General features: G+C 43.9%; 1 protein-coding gene across 1 annotated transcript in view; it reads left to right on the top strand.

Annotated features, from left to right (window-relative positions):
* Positions 1 to 21,000, top strand: part of LRRK1 (leucine rich repeat kinase 1) — a 79,027-nt gene that overhangs the window by 11,886 nt on the left and 46,141 nt on the right. Inside the window, exons 3-6 of the mRNA XM_067305575.1 lie at positions 8,764 to 8,927; positions 10,355 to 10,526; positions 12,956 to 13,135; positions 13,783 to 13,931. Coding sequence (XP_067161676.1) covers positions 8,764 to 8,927; positions 10,355 to 10,526; positions 12,956 to 13,135; positions 13,783 to 13,931 — 665 coding nt within the window. The remainder of the gene's footprint in view (positions 1 to 8,763; positions 8,928 to 10,354; positions 10,527 to 12,955; positions 13,136 to 13,782; positions 13,932 to 21,000) is intronic.

Genomic DNA, 21,000 nt, shown 5'->3' with positions numbered 1-21,000 from the left:
ATCCAATCTTGGTTTGGATTTCATGGTTAAAATACTTGATTCAGTTGGACAGAAATAGTCTCACTAGAGACACCTTCCATGATTTACTAGGTCTCACTTTCCAGCCATGCCTGGAAAGGGATATGAAGAAAATCCAAAAGTATAATCATACTTGTGTGTGCTTAATGTATATCTTTCAATTTAAAAATTGGAAAGCAAGAGTGGCATAGCTGGCCTTGCATACAAAAGCATATTGCTGAGTGATTCAAGCTGTAGGACTGGAACCAAATCAGAGGCCAAAAGACAAAAATAGAAACTTTCACTTAGAGCTGAGTCATTTGTATTTTCAATACAGCAGTCGGCTCTCTGGCCGTTTGCAGCTCTCTTTCTCCTAAATCTCTGCCCCTCAAGAGTGGACGGTGTCGTGACCAGCAATGCTTTGAGCGCTCCTAAAGTTAGAGAGGACACGTGCACCTGGAGCTGTTTAGGCCTGGCACTTGCCCTCGGGTCAGAGGGCTGAGCCATCACCCTGACCGCTGAGGGCCCGATGCCCTTCAGCGAAGTACCAAGCTTCCCTCCTGTTTTTCTTGCTTGCCGGGTTGTTATCCCGTACCGCGGCCCCCGCTTCCTCTCGTGGTTCGCCCAGAACTGCTGCAGACTGGCTGCAACTCCTCCAGCGCGTGCGAATCCGCCTCAACTTCTGCCTTGCTTTCTGCAGCCCGCTTCCTCTCCGTGCGGAGGGCAGGGAGCCCCAGCGGGACCCATCCGTCCCTGCGGCGGACGAGGGACCGTGCTGAGACGCCGAGGGCGGTGGGGTTATTCGCAAAGGGACGCCGGCACCTCTGCGGCGCCCAGCTGCTGTGCGTCCAGCGTGCGGGAGGAGAGGGAGGAGGATGAGGAGGTTGTCAGTGCGGGAGGAAGGGGCGCGTGGCCGCTGCGCTGATGGGTGGCCTCCGCGCCGGGCCTTTGGCAAAGATCGTGGTCCTGCTGCCCCTGTGCTCTTCCAGGAGGCACTGCCCTGTGCGGGGAAGCGAGGTGCGCGAGGGAAGGGGCCCACCCAGGGCTTTACGGTTAATTGCCCTTGTTCCTTGTCCTTGTATAGCTACAGGCTATTATTATTGTTATTATTATTATTATACATTAGGGACCTGAAGCTACCTTGTGCTTTGCAGCGTGATTTGCACACGGCAGCTCTGCTGAGGACCAGCACCGACAGTTGTTTTCCAGTGTATGTTTCTTCATGCTCTAAGTTCATTGCCGTGCAATAATTTTATGCATCTCCTTTTTGTACTTCAGCAAAGTAGGAACAACAATTTTGGTTTCATTTGAACTTCTTGGACAAAGTGACTGATTCCAGAGTCCCGGGGACCTGGGAGGCACGTGCACAAACACAGGAGCCTGCTCAGACCTGGCAGAGCTTTTCCACCCTGGCTCAGCACTGGCCGGGACAGACCAAGGCTTATTGTATAAATGTAGAGCTTAAGCTAAAGCTTTCTGGGGCTGCTGTTTTTCATAATTCCATTTGGGAGCCCCTTAAAAAGACAGGACCCCAGAGCATCTTTGCATCCGGGACTTTATTTTTTCCTTTCTGATTTGCATTAGCAAATGCTTTTTCCTTGCAGGTCAAGAGCGTTTCTAAATAGAATATTTCCAGTGGTTCTGGTGATCATTGGTCACTTTGCATTGCTGTACCTAAAATTGTCTGCAGGCCCCTAACAAAATCCTTTATGCTTGCTGGAAAATGTTCAGTGCAGAGCAGGATTTAGCATACATGGTACTGGCATGTAAACAATTTAAAAATAATACCAGATTATGCAACAACAATGAAAAAGATCCCTTCAGTACTGGATTTTTGTCTCCAAAGCATTCTTCTGTGTTTCATATTTGGTCTTTTTAGGGTTATGTTCTCTTTCAGGGGCAGTGAGCTTTGATTAAAAGCTATATTGTAAATCTGGGCTTCATTTGTACTAAATACATCATCTTTTCCACTGGCACGGCAAGCAGATCTCAATGTAGAGCTGTTCCTTTAATTAGTTTTAAATAATGGACATTTGGATGAAATTGAGCCACATAAAACAGTCAGAAAAGTGTGTGTGGAGGTTTCCCTCTTTGTCCGGAGAAAACGGCACATCTCACCAGTTGGGAAGAAATATTAATCCCTGCGAGGGGGACGTGGCCCCGTTCTGTCCCGGCCTTTTCAACAGGGACACTGGATTTCCCAGATAAACCAGCTTGTTGCATTTACCGTGACTTTCCCTCTCCGTCTCCAACAAGTTGTTTGAATCCTGGCATTTTACCCCAGAATCGACTGGGCCAGGTGTATTTTGCCTAAATCCTGGGGACAAGATGAAATGGGTGGCAGGGTTTCTGCTGCGGGACCCTCCTTGGCGTGGGGGACAGAGGCAGGCGGAGGAGCGACCTTCCTCCCGGGGCTACAGTGAAGCATCAGGTCCTGTGCTGTGGCTGCATCTTTTTATTTAAGTACTAAATAAGTTATTTAAGCAATTTAAGTAATGAAAGAATGAAATGAATGAAACATTTTTAAACAACCAATAAAACCCTGCTTTGAGGTTTAGAGAAGGAACACTGAAGGTATCTTTGCTTCATAAAGCATTCTGATTGATTTGGGCTGATTTAAAGTTTTATACAGTTTTGCGTTAAAGAAGCCTGAGAATTTGTTTTTTCTGCCTGGTCTGGAATGAGACATTTTTATCAGTATCTCAAAGATTTACATGAGATAGAAAACTTTTCCTTTCCCAGTCTGACTGGAAAGTGCAATGTAGGACAGATACGTCTTCCTTTGAAACCACTGGAGGCTTCCTGCTGGCTGCTACTCAGCGTATTAATTTGAAGTTTTTCAAAACGCCAGAAGATGTGTCTGGTACAGAGATGCCATGTGCCTCAGAACTAACCTGGCTTTCTGTTAATTTTGAAAACCTGCCTGCCATTGCCTCCTTAGAGTAATACTGAAAAACGTTCAGTGACTCTTGTGAGTATTTAAGCGTTTGGGGGATTGGCTTAAAATATTTAGCACATTTTAAACCTCATCTCTGTCCCTTTTTGCATCTGCTCTGTGGCAGCGAACAGAAGTCAAAATGGCAAAAAATTAGTCTGGGAAAGGTTAGCAGTAGCCATCTGGTGCTGGTGAGGGATTAATGCCTGAGCCCCCCCGGGAGCGGCGGCCTCTCTGCCCGCCCGGCCCCGGATCCTCGCTAGACCAGAGGCTTGGATTTCACTCTAATGGGACGTGGAGATGAAAATAACTGTCAAGGGTAAAATGTAGTAGGTAATTCAGACAAAGAAACTGCCAGCCAAAAGATGTTGCGTCCAGTGGCCACTGTCAGAGCTGCTTGAGAGCGGTTTGTGCCGGAGCAGAGGTGGGTGGCTGGCGGTCCAAGGAATTAATAGCTTTATTGAGCATCACTTCATGGGAGGCTGTGTTAAAGTCATCATCTCGATTTGCTTCTGTCTCTGGAAGTACCTGCACAAACTATGACAAGGTCAGTAGCAGTTTTCAAGCTGTGTTATTATTGTAATTCCATTTTGAAGTAGGCTAGCTTCCCGCCCTATTTTATGCTGCATTAAACATCCCATTTATATTTTTTTCTGATAAATAAGAATGTTCTAATATTGTAGTTAGTTACTAAAGAACTTCTACCTTATCAAAGGGACTTAATGTAGCACCTATAAACTCTGAGAGGTTGTGTGTCAAAGAATGCAGTGATCTGGGACATAATCATCTGTATAGTGTGCTATTTTGTTATGCTGCTGTGTGCTGATAGTTTGCTGATTCACAGCATTTACCTGCAAACCCTCACCTTTTTACTGTTGAAGGGATACTATCAATTTAGAAATTTTAGGTTTTAAACAGTTTCTTCACCTGCCCTGTTAACAGGGCCTGAGAATGGGTGTAACTGCACTTAACACTGATACCCTCATGATATCCTTTATTACTAAAAAATCTATTTTTGTTTTGTTGCTTTTAGCTAAGACAGCACAGTCCATTTCACTTTTAGATTGATACTGCTGTAATTGTTGAATGGCAATAAAATAACATTGCTTTTTTAATTAATAACCACTGTTACCATTGGAATATTTTTTAGAAGAAAATTAGTCTTGGTCTTAGCTTTTGTAAAAGGCTATTTCTGCACAACCAACCTTAAAGCTACTCCATAAGACATTGGAATCGGGAGTGGGAAATATTTCCAAAGTGAGTTCCTTTAATACAAACTGTTAAGTGGTGTAAGGAATAGAAGAAGGATGTGTTTTTAATGTCAATAAATGCCTGCTGTTTTCCCTTCTTTAAAACTAGCATTTGGTTTGGTTACAGTCATTAGTAGAAAGAGAAGATTGCAGGACATCAGGCAAAGAAAAGGTACAGTGGGTCTACAGAGAAATTAAACAAAGAAGCTGCAGAGATAGGGGAGCGGTAAGGAGTAAGCCTAATGGCCTTATTTTCATCGGCGTTCAAATACATGTTAGAGAAATGAACCCAGACCGTACCACCTCAGTTCAAATAGACTTCGTTTATCTGCCTTCCTTCTGCAACCTCAGAAGTAAAGAGGGGGCTGATTTGGGGCAGTGGTTTTAGAGGCCCCCACAGGAATTCTGTCCCTGATCATTGTGCAATAAAGTAAAAGCCAAAGGAAATGACCAAAGGGCTGTAAGAGCTTCTGGAGTTTCACGTTGCCTTTTGTTACAGGAATACCCAAGAAGTACTGATAGCATATCATAACTTGCTATGCCATGTACATTGTCGTATGTTAACATAGACCTTACTGAGGAAAGTGCAGAAGCCGGGGCCTAAATCTATGCAATCCAAGAATTAAAAGCACTTTGTTACATCCAGGCTTAAATGCTCAGCATGTTGCATGATCAAGTCTAAAAAATAGAGGTTCAGTGTTATTCAGCTTCAGTTATTGCTCTCATACCATGTTATTTAAGGCTATATGCACCTGAGGTGACCCTGTTAACTGAAAGCCATGAAGTTTACAGGTAAAGAAAGAGTATGAAACATGTCGGGTTAAAGCCATAGGCAGACTCTTTCTGGATTTCAGCCCAGATTCCAGCTAAAATCGGCTCATGCATGTACTGGCAAAATTTTATCCCAGCCTACATGAATGCCAGTACTGATGATAGTTCAGTCATGAATCTTGTGGAAATAAAACAGTCTTTAACCAGTACAGTGTAATTTTTCTCCTTTTTTTTTTTGGCCTTATGGTCAGTATAAGTTAAGTTTATAAAATATATCTGGCTTCTTATTTTCCATTTGTATATCAGAAGTCAATATATCATTTCTTAAGTCACCAGGAAGTCTTCTGTGAACTGGGTAATTCAGTTCACCAGGTGCTTAGCTTTGGCTTCTGTGTTTTTTGGGAACTGGGCAATGGATGGCCTGTTTTCCACTCTCACTTAGTCTTTGAAAAGTCAAGTTAGCTTTGACAGAACCACACGGGTGCAGCTGTTGGTTGAGGGCAAGCTTTTTATTACTCCGTGACTCATCAGTTTTACTCTTTTTAGGCTTGTAAATTAGTTCACTTGCAAGGTCTTTAGCTGCTGAAGATCTTTAACAGCTTTTCCCCCCAGATCTTCTTAGACAAGAGGTCAATTTGCTCTGCAGAATACAATCACAGAATGAAATTTTGATGACAGTTACATAATGAATTTGAATGATGAGCAGCATTATTTTTCTACCAAGGATATTTAAATGTAAATACATCAATTTCAAACACCAGAATTGTCCAGATTGCTTAGATTCAATGAAGCTTTTATTGACTTCTACTTGATGGATGTTCAAACATAGCCTAACTAGTCAGTTTTAGTCAGATCAATAAAAAGTTCTTATGTACTTAAGACTAAAATGGAGTTTAGGGATCAAAATTAAGGTCCTGAAAACTTTGACTGAACTGCCAGCTAAGTTTGGGATCATGTTAACTCCATGAAACCAACAGTTTGTGACCGTCCAGGTCCTGGAGCTCTCAGAAGTCTGCACCTAATGCATGTGAACAGACTGCGAGAGGTGATGCCCAGGCCATGTTCTCCAAACAGCACGTGTAACTATGCCGTTATGCCAGAGAGGATTTAAGGCTTTTGAGGTGGCCAAAAGGAGCATGGAAGAGGAAGCATGACACATTAGCCAAGCGATTTCATGAAGCAGTCTTTGGGTAAAACACAGAAGCAGTCTTGGGGTTAGAGCCTAGTTTGCCAAGTTCCTCCTTCCCTCGGTTATAATGTCGTGGTCCTTCTCGTGCTCCCTGGCCTAGCTGATTCGGTGGGGGTGATCCCTGGTGGGGCAGTTTCAGAAGGAGAGGTGGAAATTGCTCCTGTACAGAGTGGTCCGGCATGCAGGAAGTGCGAGAGGTTGGTTGGAGACCTCTCTAGCAGAAGAGGAAGTGACCCTGGGATCTCCCAGATCCTCAGTGAGCCTCTACCACGAGATGCTTGTATCTTCACCTCCCCTGGCCATGATTCAAAAAGAACGAATGGTAGCCCAGCTCAGCTCTTGGCAGAAAGGATGTGCCTGTACACTTGTATGGGGCTCCAGGTGTGGATCTTGAGTGATAGTCCCCAAAATCAGGAACTGGGGCTGGAAGGATGTAAAACTTGTCCCTATTCTCAGCATTTCTTTAGTGACTAGCTTAAAGCTTCTGTGCTCTGGCAGCTCTGACTTGAAGGACTTCCTGTTCAGCACTCCAGCTGTGTTGGATCTCCAGTGTGAGGCATTTTCTCCTCCAGGGGGAATTCCAGTGCTTCTCTCTGGGTCCAGGATTTCATCGCAGGGCACTGAGCAAGGGTGGCTGCGTGGTCCAGGAACTGGAGCATCTTCTTCGATCTGTACTTACAATTGTGCTTAGTCCTGTACTGAATTGTTTAGATTGGAGAACCATTTTGCTTGAAAATTGTCTCCCTTTAAACAGTTAGCTGCTTAGGAATAATTTGCATTTCCTTCCTTTGGTTTCCATAAAAACAATTAAAGCATACGCAATATTCAGAGAGGTCCATTACAGGTGGGTGGTCTGCTGTAAAGGCCTCGGAACAAATGCTGGATAAGTTTTCTGTTATGTGCTCCTGAAAACTAGAGAATTAGGAGGAAAATCTAATGCATGGCACCTATTGCATGAGTTCTGAGATGCTGTTTATTGTGCTGTAATATAACATCATGTTCATTTGCCTTGATTTCTGCTGTTTGTCCTTCACACATTCTGCATCATCTGAGAAAGGTTATTGATGCCTGCACGTTTTTAATGGCATGAATCTCTGGAGCCATCTTCGATGTCTGAGTGATTTGAGCTTCATTTAAATAATTGATGAGAAGTGTTAGTCAGAAGGTACTGGTGATTCAGACTGCATTATTCAAAGATATTTACTGACAGTTATAGATTGGTCCAAATTTACTTCTTTTTCCAGGCTGCATTAAACTAAGCCCTGCACGACATATGTGTCTATTTAAAAAGTCCTTGTTAACTCATGTGAAAATCTGTGGGCTTTACAGGTTTTCTTTAACCAATTGCAGATAAGTAGTAATAATTAATAATCTTTTAGTAGGAAAAAGTGAGTATGAAATGGTCTCTTTTCAAGTGAAAAGTGCTTCTGTTTTTGGTTTTCTCTGTCTCACATGTCATTCTTTTGTGCTTCTTAATGGAGGCAGCTTGATGCCTTGCTCCCCCGGCTTACAGGGGCCCTGTGGTGATGGGTGATGTGAGATAAACGGGGATGGAGAATCACGACCCCAGCGAGGCTGCAACCTCAGCATTTGGCAGAGGACGGGGAGCAGAGGGGGAGCATTCGGGCTGGCTGAGCCCAGCATCAGTGCCACAACCAGGAATGGACCTGAGCATCTTCCTCGCAGTTCAGTGGCTTCCCTGCCAGAGCACGCAGCTTCCTCCTCCTCTTAGCCAGGAACTGTGTGTGTGACTTCGTGGCTGCCTTTTTGTTAGCCACAGCAGAGCATCTTCTTTGATGGCCTGCAGCTTTTTAACTTTAAACTTGTTAGTAGTGTACCTGGGGCAACCTCAGACAAAATAGACCCAGCACCCACCCAGCAGTCCTGTGGTTGAAACACAAGAGCAGGGATTTCTAGAGATACACCGTTCCTTTAAAATGTAAAAACTCACATGGCTTCTAATAGCATTTAAAAAAAAAATCTAGTCTGGGACACTATCCAGGATTGAGCTTGGTGACGCTGGGCATCCTGCATAATCTCCTTTTACTCTGTTTTCCCATCTAGAAAATAGCGCATAATAATTCTCTTTCCTTTCACATTCATTAAGGTGTATAAAGCTCTAGTTGCAAGTGCTGGAGAAGTGCAGTGGGGCTTTGTCAGGCTCTTGGCATGCGATGAATAAAGTGTGACTGAAGTAAAGCTAATAATATCAGAATTGCTTTGCAGGCCCTGCAGACTCCTTGCTTCTTTAGAAGTACCGTAGGTGCTGGTCTCATGTAAGTATCTGTGTCGGGCTGCAGCAGCACATACGTGTCTCTGAGCTTTCACACCTTCCTTTGGAAACCACCTCTGGGAGCAATTGAGGAAGTCACTGTTCCTTCTAGTTTCATGTCCCTGTTGGAAAGTACTTTAACATCCTTTAACATGACTTTCTCTCATCAGACAATTTAGGCGTTGAGTTTTTTTCCCTCTCCTTTTTAATTGTATGCAGTAAATATTCCACTGAAAATAATCTGCCCCTTGATTATTATTTTTTTTGCCAGATTGCATTGGTGTTACAGCTGTGCATGAATAATAAATAGGTACTTCTTCCTGACCCCTCTTTTCCTCTTTTACTGCAGGATCTGCGGACATGGGTGGCAAGCAGTCCACAGTAGGTGAAGTTTCCATAGTTCAGACACCCGTGACAGAAAGCATTCAGGCTGCTTACAAAACTGGAGACTCCAGTAAGGCCCAAGAGCTGATTAAGTTGTCATGTGAAGAGACTGCATTGCAAGTGGAAAAGGTAGGGTAGAGTTACTGTTTCCCAAATTTTATTGAGAAAGAAACCTTCACATGCCAAGCTGCTGCCTTGCATTGTTCCTCGTGCAGACAGTGTGTTCCCTTACCTACTGTGCTGGTGCTGCAGGGTCCCAGATGGGACTTGTGTGGGGCACTTCAGGAACATAGGCTCAGGGACGGGGTTTTCTCTTGAAAGCACAGGTCATAAAGATGAGACACACCTCAGGGAGAGCATACATAGGCACAGAGGGATTAAACAGCATGTTGAGGTCAGTCACAGCATCAGGAGTGGAGCCACAGGACAGAAATCCTATTGACACTGAAGTGGATGGTAAAACTCCTGCTGGCTTTATTGGAGTCAGTATTTCACATCAGACTGCCAGTTTATCGGAGCATGTGAGGGTGTGTTGGCTTTGCGAGATGCAGAGAGCCCTGGGCTTTTCTGCCTTCTCTCCAAACGGGCCAAATGCAAACCCGCTCTGGTCCAGGAGACCTCCACTGACCTCCAGCTGACATGTCCTGTTTTGCAGCTTATATATATGACTTGATCTTCAGGAAGTATATAGTATCTATCTTAGGTTGTTGGGCTTCTGGTGGAAGGGAAAAAAACCTTAAAATCTTTTCTTCTCAGTATGGTGGACTACTATAATAAAGAAAACAAATGGAGTTCCTAGTGACTTAAAAAGATGGTTACAGTACAAGAGGTTTATTTGCCAAAGGCTGAAGTACTTCTAAAACAGTAGTTTTAAAGTCTTGATTGTGATGAAGTAATCAGCAAAACTTGTACTAAATGTAAAATTACTATGCAAGATTCTCAGCTGATATAAACAAACACTTTATACTAACTGCACGTCTGACCCTGACCCTTCATTATCCAGGTATATATTACTCTTTGTAGCACACATCTGTCTAAAGGTCGAGGTGCATGACACACAGTGTGTTAGAATTTATGTAAAATTTCAGGTGAGATAGTGTCACCGTTTCTGCTGAATTGCCCAGAATTACCCTCTTTCCTCCCTAAACACCACCATTACCGTGTTTGGAGAGTACCTGAAAATTAAGTCCAGGCTTAGCGGCCATCTCCAAAATAAGATACCACTTCACCTGCCAGCAGAGCTGTGCAAATGCTGTTTCTGTTGGTCCATGGGAGATTGTTTTATACTTACTGTGCTGGACCTTGGGCACTTTTGCAGTAAAGCCATACAAAAGACTGTTAAACAAAAACAATAAATAAATATAGTTACTTATTACATCAACAGCAGTGGTTATAGTGGCTGTTAGTGTTCGTGACGTTCTCAGCTAACCACAGTGACAGAGTGTGGGCATAAATAAATACATAGCTCTAGAAATGCCCTCTTCCTTTGCCTGCCCCCCTTTTAGAGATGTGAAGAGGGTCACAGAGAGTTTATTTTGCTGCATTTTCTTTACCAGTGTCAGCTTTTGGGTATTGCAGCTGCGTATGGAGATCTGCAGGCGGTGAGGTATTTACTGAAGGAAGCATTAGTGGTGTTACCAACCGAACCTAATGATGACAATGCAGCTGTGGTGGCTGCGTATTTTGGACATAAGGACGTTGTGAAAGAACTGCTGGACTCCTTGCATGGTAAGCCTACTGTTGGGTTGTCTCTGCCTTTTCTCCAGGCTTTTCAATAGCTGTGCGCTACAGCTTCAAGCAGGCATTGTTTTTTTTTCCACTTCCCTTGAAAGGGGAGGGACTCAGTCATGGGAAAGTGGGTGGAGGGATCTAATATCTGCTGTGTCTTAAGAAAACTTTTCCCATGGGGGAGAAAACACACGCATAAAAATATTCCGTGTTTGCAAATTGGAAGTAGGGAAAGATGCCATTTAGCCGATTCATTCCCATCAGCCCTCACATCTGGGTAACGTCCCAGACCCTGCAGGGAAATTATGGCATTTTCAGGAAACGGCATCATCCCACTGTGCTGATCCTGCAGATACAGTGGAGCTGGGAGGGAGAGAGTGCAGCAATCTGGCGAGCAATAGCTTGGGTGCACAGATGGCAGCACGTTCTTTGCTCTCTTGTTCCTGCCTTTTTGATTTGACTTGCAGGGGAATTTCTTATTTTGAATCATCATTTTATTTTATTTACAATTTTGCTTTGATACAATGATTTTATGGCAGAAGAAAACAACTTTTTAGCCCCAGATGCAATTCTTAAGACAGGTTTTTCCTTTGCAACTGTGGGGAAAAAAGAGCATGGCTCTGCGAGTCAGGATGAGGAACGATGTTCGGGTCGCCCAGTGCTCTCATCGCGTACCGCAGGCATTGCAGCCGCTTCTCGCCAGGCACTGCCTGCGGAGGCAGCGTCTGGCAGGGCTGCACAGCAGCCGCAGTGAATTATTCATCGCTGTCTTGGCCTCAGACACGGCAGTGGTCACAACGGCTAAGCTCATCCTCTGCAGTCTTTGATGTGAATATAGCTCTGGCTCCCCACCAAAGCTCTATACCTGCCAGCAGCCTCCATGAGGACAGGAATAACCTGTTGGGACACCTGCATGTTTGATCTGCTTAGACTGTTGGAGCACTAACAAGCAACGGAAACTTTCCAGTTTGAGGGGGATGCAATTAAACGTGATATCTCATTCAGCCAGAAAAGGAGGCTGATGAGGCTGTTTTTGTAACCCAGTAGCAAAAACTAAATTATATTAAAATAATAATACTCTCTGTAATGAAGAGTGACTTAAGCAGATGCTGGAAACTTAGATAGGTTTAGAGCTGACCAAATTTCCTTAAACCCTTGATTTGGGGGACTCGAGTGTGGGGATTAGCCCTATAAAGATGCAGCTTTCAGAAGTTTTTATACAGGACCTTCCAGTGGTTTCCTTGTGAAGTTATGTAGAGACCAATCACAGGGCCTGGGAATAAATTACATGTGTATCCTGTCCAGGAGTGTTGCCTTGGCTAATGCATTGCAGTGATTCTCTCTGGCTCCGTGTGAACTTCTGGCTTATAGCTGAAGTGGAGCCTGATTTTTGCAGCGTGAGGGTGAGAGATATAGTAAAGCTGTTAAGGGTGCAAAGTGTGACATTATTTCTGCAGAAACTTGGGCTTGTGGACCTTTCTGCAAACATTTTACATTGGATGTGAATTTGTAAAATAAGTGGAGGTGGTGGTGTAAATCAGGGAAGATTAGAGTACGGCTTACTGTTAGTAGAGATAATCATGTCACGGACATTTAGTTACATGGGGCAAAATGATGCTCACCTAGAGGAAAGCGATGTTCTACAGACAAAATACAAATTCAGCAAAAAAGCAGTTTGGGGATGACTAAAATGATTAGCAAATTCATGCTGAAATCAGAACATGGTATTTTAGTTTTTAAGCCTTAAATAACATTTGCCTATATTTACTGTGAACTGATAGTAAAAAATTCACTCAAAATGAAATATTTCAGTGGGAAATTGAGTTTTTTATGGGAGACTTTTGCTTGCAGTGAAAACCAACTAAAGCAATTATTTCACATTATCTAAAACATTTATTTTTGGTTTATTTATCCAGAAAGATGAAAAGTCAGCTGTTTTTCCCTATTCTTTGTATCCCCTCTCATGAAGCTAGAAGAAATGGCCTATCTCAGATGTTTGTCTCTAACGTCTGCAGGATCAGTCCCGTTGTCTCTGGATGCAAGACAGTCTTGATCACTCCTCGCCACTTCTGCTTGGGAATAGATGTTGGATTTTCTACCAACAGCCTAGCAGGCAGCTTCCAAACCCTCCTCTTGTCGCTAGCTTATGCATGATTAGGTCAGGGCTAGTCAAAAGAATTACCCGTTAGAGGGGGGGTGATGAGGAGCAGTTAAGGAAAGCAGGTTGCTCACAGCTCAGCTGAACAGAAGAGTTTGTGTCAAATCAATTTAGGACTGCTCTGTAAGACACTTTTGCAGTGCGGTCTGCTCTTTTGCCATCAGGGGCTTCATCCTATACCCTTTGCATAGCCATTATTTGTGGATGACTCTTGCACTTCACAGACTGGTCCAGCAGCATCAACTAAATCAAATGCCTTGTTTTTTTGTAGGTCCTAGGACTTGCCAACAACTCCTGAACTGGATGCTCGCCATAGCCTGCCAGCAGGGACACTTGGACATAGTAAAACTCCTGATTCGAGCATATAGTGCTGACCCAGAGAGCTGCGCAGTCAGGAAGAATGAGTTTCCAGTTCTTATACGGTTGCCCCTGTACGCTGCTATAAAGGCAGGTATGTATTTGCATGCTTCAAAGTTTTGTCCCTTTTCTGCAATGTCTTTTAAAGAATGGGCTGAATTCTTGTTCCTATCTGGGAATGCATTGGTGTGGCCTGGCTTTCCTGGAATTGTTCTGAATTTCCTCCACAGTAGGTTAGAACAGAATTGGCTCTGAATCTTTTGCTTTAGCCAGATTTAAGGCAGGGCCTTCCTGAGTTAAATTGCTGAAAATGCTGAAAGGCTGAACTTTCCTCTAATTTTAAATGCCTTGGTGGGGGGGAAAAAAGCTGTCCAAAAACAGAAACCTTGCAAGTATAAGTATTATTGTGATGGGTACTGCATCACACAGGTTTGATTTAGGCTGAGCAATTTACGCTTCAAAGCACAGCTGCATATGTAGTTTAATAAGGCAGGGAAAAAAAGAAAAAAGAAATAGAGTCTAGGCCAGTGCTTTCATATAGTGTCTTTGCTGTCTCGGATTGACCAAACTAAATCCCATCACTGGAGGAAACAGTCTTTATATAGTTCAGTTCCCTTTTTGCACATCCCCATGCAGATTTTTTTTTTCAGAAGTGGTTATTTCCCATAGATTTCTCTTCAGCTCCGTGTTGATTCACGTGCATAAGAACAAGAGAACAGACAATCTTCCTTTTCTCTAAAGGGAATGAAGATGTAGCTGTGTTCTTATTACGGAATGGTGCTTTCTTCTGCTCATACATCCTGATGGACAGTCCTGAATCCAGCAAACACCTTCTGAGGAAGTATTTCATTGAGACAAGCCCACTACCAGGTAGTGCTCCAGCAAAAACAGTAAGTAGCCATTTATCTGTCTGAAGAAAGGCTCTTTTAAAGGAGCATCATGTTCATAATTGATATTTATCTTTGCATACTATTGTGGCTGGTGACTTTCCTTCTCAGCTAGGAGCCTGGTGCTTTGCTACCCATTTAGAGAATGAGCTGTGAAAGTGGCTTTCATGCCAGTGCTGAATTGCAAGGTATAAAACGTGAAGCCTTTAAATACTTTCACTGTGCAAGCTGGTATGTGTGGCAGGTTCTGCTTGGCCATTTTAACATCGGTGTGTGAACTAGGCTTACGGTGTGGAAAGGAAACATGAGCTTTCTGCTCAAAGCATGGCAGAGAAGAAAGCTCTACCATAGGCTTCCCCTGTGACACCAGGCAAATCACTTCCTTTAGGTTTCTGTGGTCCACTTTGGTTGAACACGAGCTCTGTGCTGGCCAGGAGTGTTAGCATGGCACAGAGCTGAGCATATAAACCCTTCTCTGCCCCAGGTCTGTTAGCTCAGATACAGCCGTATAAAAAGGCTCTTGTGGCTCTTGGTCAACTTGGAGCATGGATAGAGCAAACTCAAACTATATTACTTCCTGCCTCAGGTCCTCAGCAGTAAAAGATGTCTGGTAGCCTTTATTGTCACTCTCAGGACGTGACTGGCTATCTGGAGCAACAGGTGCAATCACATCATAATAATGTGATATTGATGTGATCTCTGTGCTTGTCCCATATAACGGATTTTTGGTGGGACACAGAGGCTATGCACTAAATTTTGTTAGCCAAGAAAAAGAAACTGAAGTCTTCTTAGGTTGACAAGAACTCTGTTCGCTACTTAGCCATCGACAGGCTTTCAGTAATTTTGGTAATTCACTTACATCTCGGTTTCTTCTGCTGTAAAATGGGGATATTTAAACTCCTCATACCTTAAAGAGCTGGTGGAAGGTTTAATACATTGTAATGGTCCTTTGAGATCCACAGATGAGTGGCATCGTTTTAATACAGAGTATTATTACGTTTCATAGCTATCCCATGTCTTTGTATAAGTAGGCTATACTGTTCATTCTCTTAATCTCTATTATCCACTCTCCTTTATTCAAAAGTGAAGGGTGTCCCACAGCACACGGTGTTGCCGCTTTGTAGGGAAGCACGTGGTATTTCATGTTATTGATCACTTCTACCATTAGTGTTAGCTTTCAGGCATTTTTCACTTTCCCCTTCAGCAGGTAGATTAACTGAGATTGAACAGGAACATCAGAGCCCTGAGTTTTCAATAGTTACAGTTTTCATCAGATCATAAAAACTGTGGTGAAAGATGGTGAGGGAGATCTTTGGTCAGGGCTCTGTCTGCACGAATCCCATTGCCAGTTGAGTAGTCGTTTCCCCAGCTCGTAACCTTGTGGGACAGCGATTCCGCTTTGGTGTTAAGTATAAATAAGCAGAGAGATTTTCTTAGTGTTAGAAACTTCTCCATTGCCTGTTTTCCTGCCCAAACCCAGTCTTGCTGGATTCCAGACAATCCTGTCAGTGTCAGGAGCTACAGTGCACATACGTGAGCTTGCAGCTTGGGATTCATCCCTATAGGATTTGTAGTTTCATTGGCAAATAAATAAAGGAAGCTAAATGCTCAAATGTTCCTGGATAGGAGTTGAGAAAACTACATGTCTATTAAGAAGAAAAGTTTTCCAACTAAATAGATAATTCAACTTGAATATGACTATTTTTACCATTTTTTGAAAATTAAATTTTTTTTTTTTTTTTTTTGGATGTTCTTAAATCCTTCCAAAACCCTTGAGGGTGCGGCTTTGGTGCTTCAGAGCATAGACCACACCCGTGGCCATCAGTCTTGTGTTTGTACGTGGTATAAACCATCATGTCCCAGATGATGTTCTCCAGAAACACCTTCAGGACTGAGTTTCCTTGTAGGTCACTTCTGAGATGTGGTTCATGACCCCATGGTGAGAGTGGTGGCAGATACACTTAATGGTGCCCTGGATGTTGTCTTGCAGAACATTGTGGCTTGGCATCCTCTTTTCGGAGTTCTTTGCTGCTCTTACCAGGACGAGACAAGATGATGCAGTGTTCAGACTGACTGACTGGTGTGTCTGGGGAACACTGTTCCTAGTGCTGTAGAGAAAGCTGGTAGAATTTCCTAAACGTTTGAACCACAGAGAAGAGGTCTGTTTTTTCTTGTGAACTTGCTGGCAATATTTAACTTAGCCGCTGCAATAAATGACTCAGCTTTGCTCTTGTCACACCCTGAGCGAAGAAGAGAGAAGTCTTAAAACATGAGCTAATTGCCAGAAGGGCCTGGTTTAAAAAAAAAAAAAAAAAGGCAAAACATAGAAAAAGAGAAGCTTGACCTTGATTCTCCTAGTAGCTGTTTGTTTTTTATATGTTGCATATTTAAGGTTTTCTCTTTGAATTCAGTTTGGCAGGCTAGGCCAAATTCAGGCAATCTGGTCCGAGTTTGTCTGCAAAACTCAGGTCTGACAGTCACACACCCTGATATTTTTTTTAAAACTCAACTTCATGGTGGCTGCAAACAAGCTGCCTCGGTGCTTTCTTTGTATCTCACAAGGTTCACAAACGTTGCTCTTCCTGAGGGAGGAAGCACAAATGGAGTGTGTGGAGATGGTGACACACGTGGCAGCCAGCTGGACTTCAGAAAGTCTCTCCTCTGGGACAGGGGATACCAAGCACTGATTGTTTCAAAATAAGCCCAAAACTTCGAAAGGAGCTTGTCCCATCTGGGCTATCTCCGAGTGGGAGCACTGCACAGATGACCTCAGAGTGGTTTCACAGCAGTGAGTGCTACCAGCCATGCGCAGGCAGTGGTCGGAGGCCTTCGTGTAGCCATCACACTGTGCAGGCAGCCGTCGCACTGCGTATGATGCTGCCCTTTCTGAGACTAGAGGAGTCACATCTCATTTTTCTAATCCTTGCTTCTCCTTTTTTTTCTGGGGGTAAATATATCTCCATGCCAAGCCACTATCATGCTAAAAAGAGGAAGTGCTCCATTTTTACAGGAACAGGTAGCAAATGCCCAAAATAACCCCCTGCGTCTGGCCGCAGATTCCAGACATTCAGATGGGTGTAGTCAGCATGGAGATGCATTTAACTTTTCAATGTGTGCAGTGTTAGATTTTTTTTTTCCATTACAAACTGGAAAAGAGATTAAACTGCTACATTTTCCCAAGGAAACATTTTGCCAAGATTTTTATATACAAGCATATAAATGTGTGTGTATATGTGTGAATATCATCTGACTTCTTTATCCACCACCCGGCTGGTCTCAGTTACGTCACCACCAGTAGAGAAATCTGCAGCGGTTCCGCTTGAGATTCGCACTAGCATTATTGACGGTGGAATTAGATCACCATCGTTATAACAGGCCAACTACAGCAAGAGTGAGGTGCTGTTGGGGCATGTGAAGTCAGTTAGGAGAAATGCCCAACAGCCTTTTTTAACCACCTTAATAACTAGTCTTAAATTGAAGTAAATGTTTTTCGCATTTATAGCTCATAATTTGGCATTACTTGCCCCAGAGCAGTGGGGTTTCTTGCATCTGCACAGACAGTTTCCAGTCCCTTGCCTTCCTCAACTTATGCCCTGACATCACTGCACTAGATGGTTTCCATTTGGTTTGCAAGACTCGAGGGCTCTCTGCACTGAGAAATTCTTGCCTTGGCAGGGAGAGGAGTCTGCAGAGGTTTTCCTCGCCCTTCTGAAGACCAGTGAGCCACCAAGGGTCAGACTGCACCTGGCAATGGCAGACACTGGCCCTCCAGCTGGTGCCAAACAGAAAGGTTGAGTTGATTCCTGGGCTCGCAAGTTCGACATCACAGCCTTTTGACATCCAAGAGACAGGCTTTTCTGGGAAGCTAGTGGAGATGATGAAGTGTGAGTTGGGGAGGAAATCCCCGTTCTTCATGGTGTTGCAGTCGAGCTTTCTTTCACCTAATTCTGTTTTCAATGCAGAGTGCTCAGCCAAATGAATCCCTAGTGTAACTCCTCTGACGGCAGCGTACTTGGACCAAGGATGAATTTGGTCCACTATTTTGAAGTCAGACAAGGGGGTTGGCTGATCTCTCCAGCTTGCAGCACTTGAGTAGAAGAGATGCCGTCAGTCCCAGGCTCCAGTTGAGCAGGTGGACTGAGCGCAAGGCGCTTACTGCTGAGATTTTAAAAGCTGCCTGGGAGACGCGTATGCCTACCCCGCAGTGTTCGTAGCAGGTGTTGGATTTCACAATCTCATATGTGGTTTTAGAAGTCACTGTCTGAATTCTGCAGTTATCTTTGTATCACATTATAAGACCTTGAGGCCATGACTCTGCATTTTTGAGATGAATGATACTCAGTAATCTAAATTCAAAATAGAGATGAGTATCAGTCTGAAATGAGAGGCAGCAGAGACACATGGTCCTACTTGCACCCAGTAAAAGCAGGTTATATGTCATATTCTTACTGCATTGGTTGGGGTCTACTCAAGGACAGGTCCCTTTTTGTACTGAAATAAGAGCCAGGATCCACTGTCAAGAACATCACGTTGAAACGGAGCAAGAGCTGAGGGAGGGGATAAACACCAGCAGTTCTCTTTTTCTGATTTATTTTCTTTACTGCAGCTTTGTTGGGAGAGCTTAGTTAAGTGGGAAGAGAAGAAGCTGGAGTCTGTAGTGCATTTTTCCTCCTGGCTCTGCTGTGAGATAAGGAAGTGTTACTGTCCCATTATATGGATTGGCAAATGGAGGCTGGATAACCTGAGCCGGGGACTGGCGCTACACAGGAAATCCGGGGCAGAGACGGGGACTCCAGAGTCTGAATCCAGGATCTCAACCCCAAGAGCCTGCTTTCTCCTGGGAGGCCTTCGTTCCCAGCACTGCTGGCATTTCAAAGCACTGCATAGATATATGCATCCTGTATGTGAGTGAAAGACCTGTGCACAGCCTTTTGAGTGGAATATTAGCTTGGATTTTTGGCTGTAATTCTGTTTTTTTTTGCTTCTGTGGGTTTAGGTAAAATATTTGAGTAGTTCAAGGGGTTGGATACTCTGGTCATAGATGCATGTCTTAGGAAAGGTGCTACAAAGATCATCCCACTTTATATCAGACTCTAAAAGATTAAAAAAAAAAAAGCCAAGCCAGTTTTCCTTCCCTGGCTCCTTTTGGGCCATGGTATGGGTCCTATGCATGCACTGCCATCGTAGTAATACCCTTTCCAAAGGAGAAAGTGTCAGGAAGCCCCCATTTCCATCTTGCTGTGCTGCTGAAAGTTGTTCTGAACTCCCAGGGTAAACCTCCTCTGCTCAACATCTTTGCTGTGTGTCCTGCCCAGCACAGTGCTAGTCTTTGCCTGGCAATCATAATATAGATATAATAATAATTAAAAGCTTAGGTTACCGTGCTGAAGTCACCTTTGGATATAATTTCACTGTTTACTTTTTGCACTGAGACAAGGGAGCTTTGGTCTCGCAGCCAGATCTTCATCCCAGCTTTATCTCCCACCTGCACTTTGCTCCGGCAGCCGGGGATCAATAAGGAGCTGCTTCAGCCGCTGCCCGAGAGCTCCCTGGAGCTCCCTTTGGTTCCAAACCCCACGTCTTGACAGCAATGTGGGTAAGCGGGAAGCCCCTTACTTACCAGGGGTTTTTTAAGGGCACAGCAATGCCTGGAACTGCTGCCTAAGAGCTTGGGTTTTCCCCTACCCATTCTGTTTTACCCCCATGTTTTGGCTGAATCTCAACAGTTTTTGAAAAAAAAAATCTACATTCCTGAAAAGAAAGGCATCAGGACAGGGTATGCGTCGCAAGCCGAGGTCAGTTGTTGGAATGGCTGGTTCCCTGTTAGAAACATTTCTCGTGTATGGAGGCAAACTCTGTATCTCACTTTCACTAGCTGGATTTTTGCTAAACCTTTCTCTGCTAGCTTGAAGAGGCAATTCCTATTAAAAAAATTGCATGGAGCACACGCTGTGGGGAGCAGGCCCTTTCTTAACGCTTTCCTAGGGCAGAGCGTGTGTGCTATGTGATTTTGCTAACAGAGCATGTGGTTTTACCCAGCACTGTTAGGCAGGAGTGTAATATTTTTGTTTCTATATGAGCAAAAGTTGCCATGTAGATTTAATTGTGCTGGCATAGAAAAGCTTTTGCTGGTATGGCCTACAAACCACAATAGGGTATAAACATATCAGTAGCAGAATTTCCTTGCTGATTAAGCTGTATTTCTATCAGGGACAATTTTAGCTCATCTAAGATGGAGGTCCAGTGATGCTGCCCTCTTCCTGTCCCCGGCCATGCATGCCTCCCTCCTCTCGCACCACTACCGTTGTAAGTCTGCTTGTGGTGACCTTGGCCAGGAGGCTAAACCAGCCGAAAATTCTCTAAAGTAAAGAATAATAGTATTTTCAGACAGGGTGGTGCCCTGAACTTGCTCACAAGTGACTGGACAGATATCAGCACTACTGCAGGATTTTGTTTGGTGTAGAACTGGGTTCCTGCTTTGCCTAGATTTTGGGGTCTGGCACCCATTGGGGGTTCTTGGGGCAATTCAGGGCAATGACTAGGAAGAAACAGTCAAGTGTCTCAGCACAAACTCGCTCGTCCCCTGTGAGGCTTCCTTATGCTGGGAAGATCTTCCAATCCCTTAGCATCAGGACCACGTCCCTCTTGAAGCACGGCATAGTTAGGAATGGAAGAGGGAATCTGATCTGTGCGTTTATGCTCTTTTTGTGCCATAAATCACAGCTGTCACCACTGATACCTGTCCAGTGATGTAAGTAAGCTCACTCTGGGACTGTTACAGCTGATGTACAGAATTTAAAACTAGGTTTCGTAAGCACCAAACTATTAAATAACCAGACTTGGGAAACATAGTGATAAAGCTGAATTCATTTCATGCAAGTGTAGAAGCTTTGAAATGTAACTCTCTCTGGGTACTGCGTATTTACAGTAGTGGTGGATACTTTGCTTAATCTGGCTCCTTATTGTGGCTGGCTCAGTGTATTTTCTATGGGGCATGCCAGTGAGGGCAGCATTAGACAAACAGCTTGTCCTCTCTGCCTTGGTTTCCCCAGTGATACAATGGGCATAATAT

Source organism: Apteryx mantelli, chromosome 15 (genome assembly GCF_036417845.1).
Source record: "Apteryx mantelli isolate bAptMan1 chromosome 15, bAptMan1.hap1, whole genome shotgun sequence".
Lineage (NCBI taxonomy): Eukaryota > Metazoa > Chordata > Aves > Apterygiformes > Apterygidae > Apteryx > Apteryx mantelli.
Note: the sequence above shows the minus strand (reverse complement) of the source record. Positions and strands in the feature narration are given on the sequence as shown.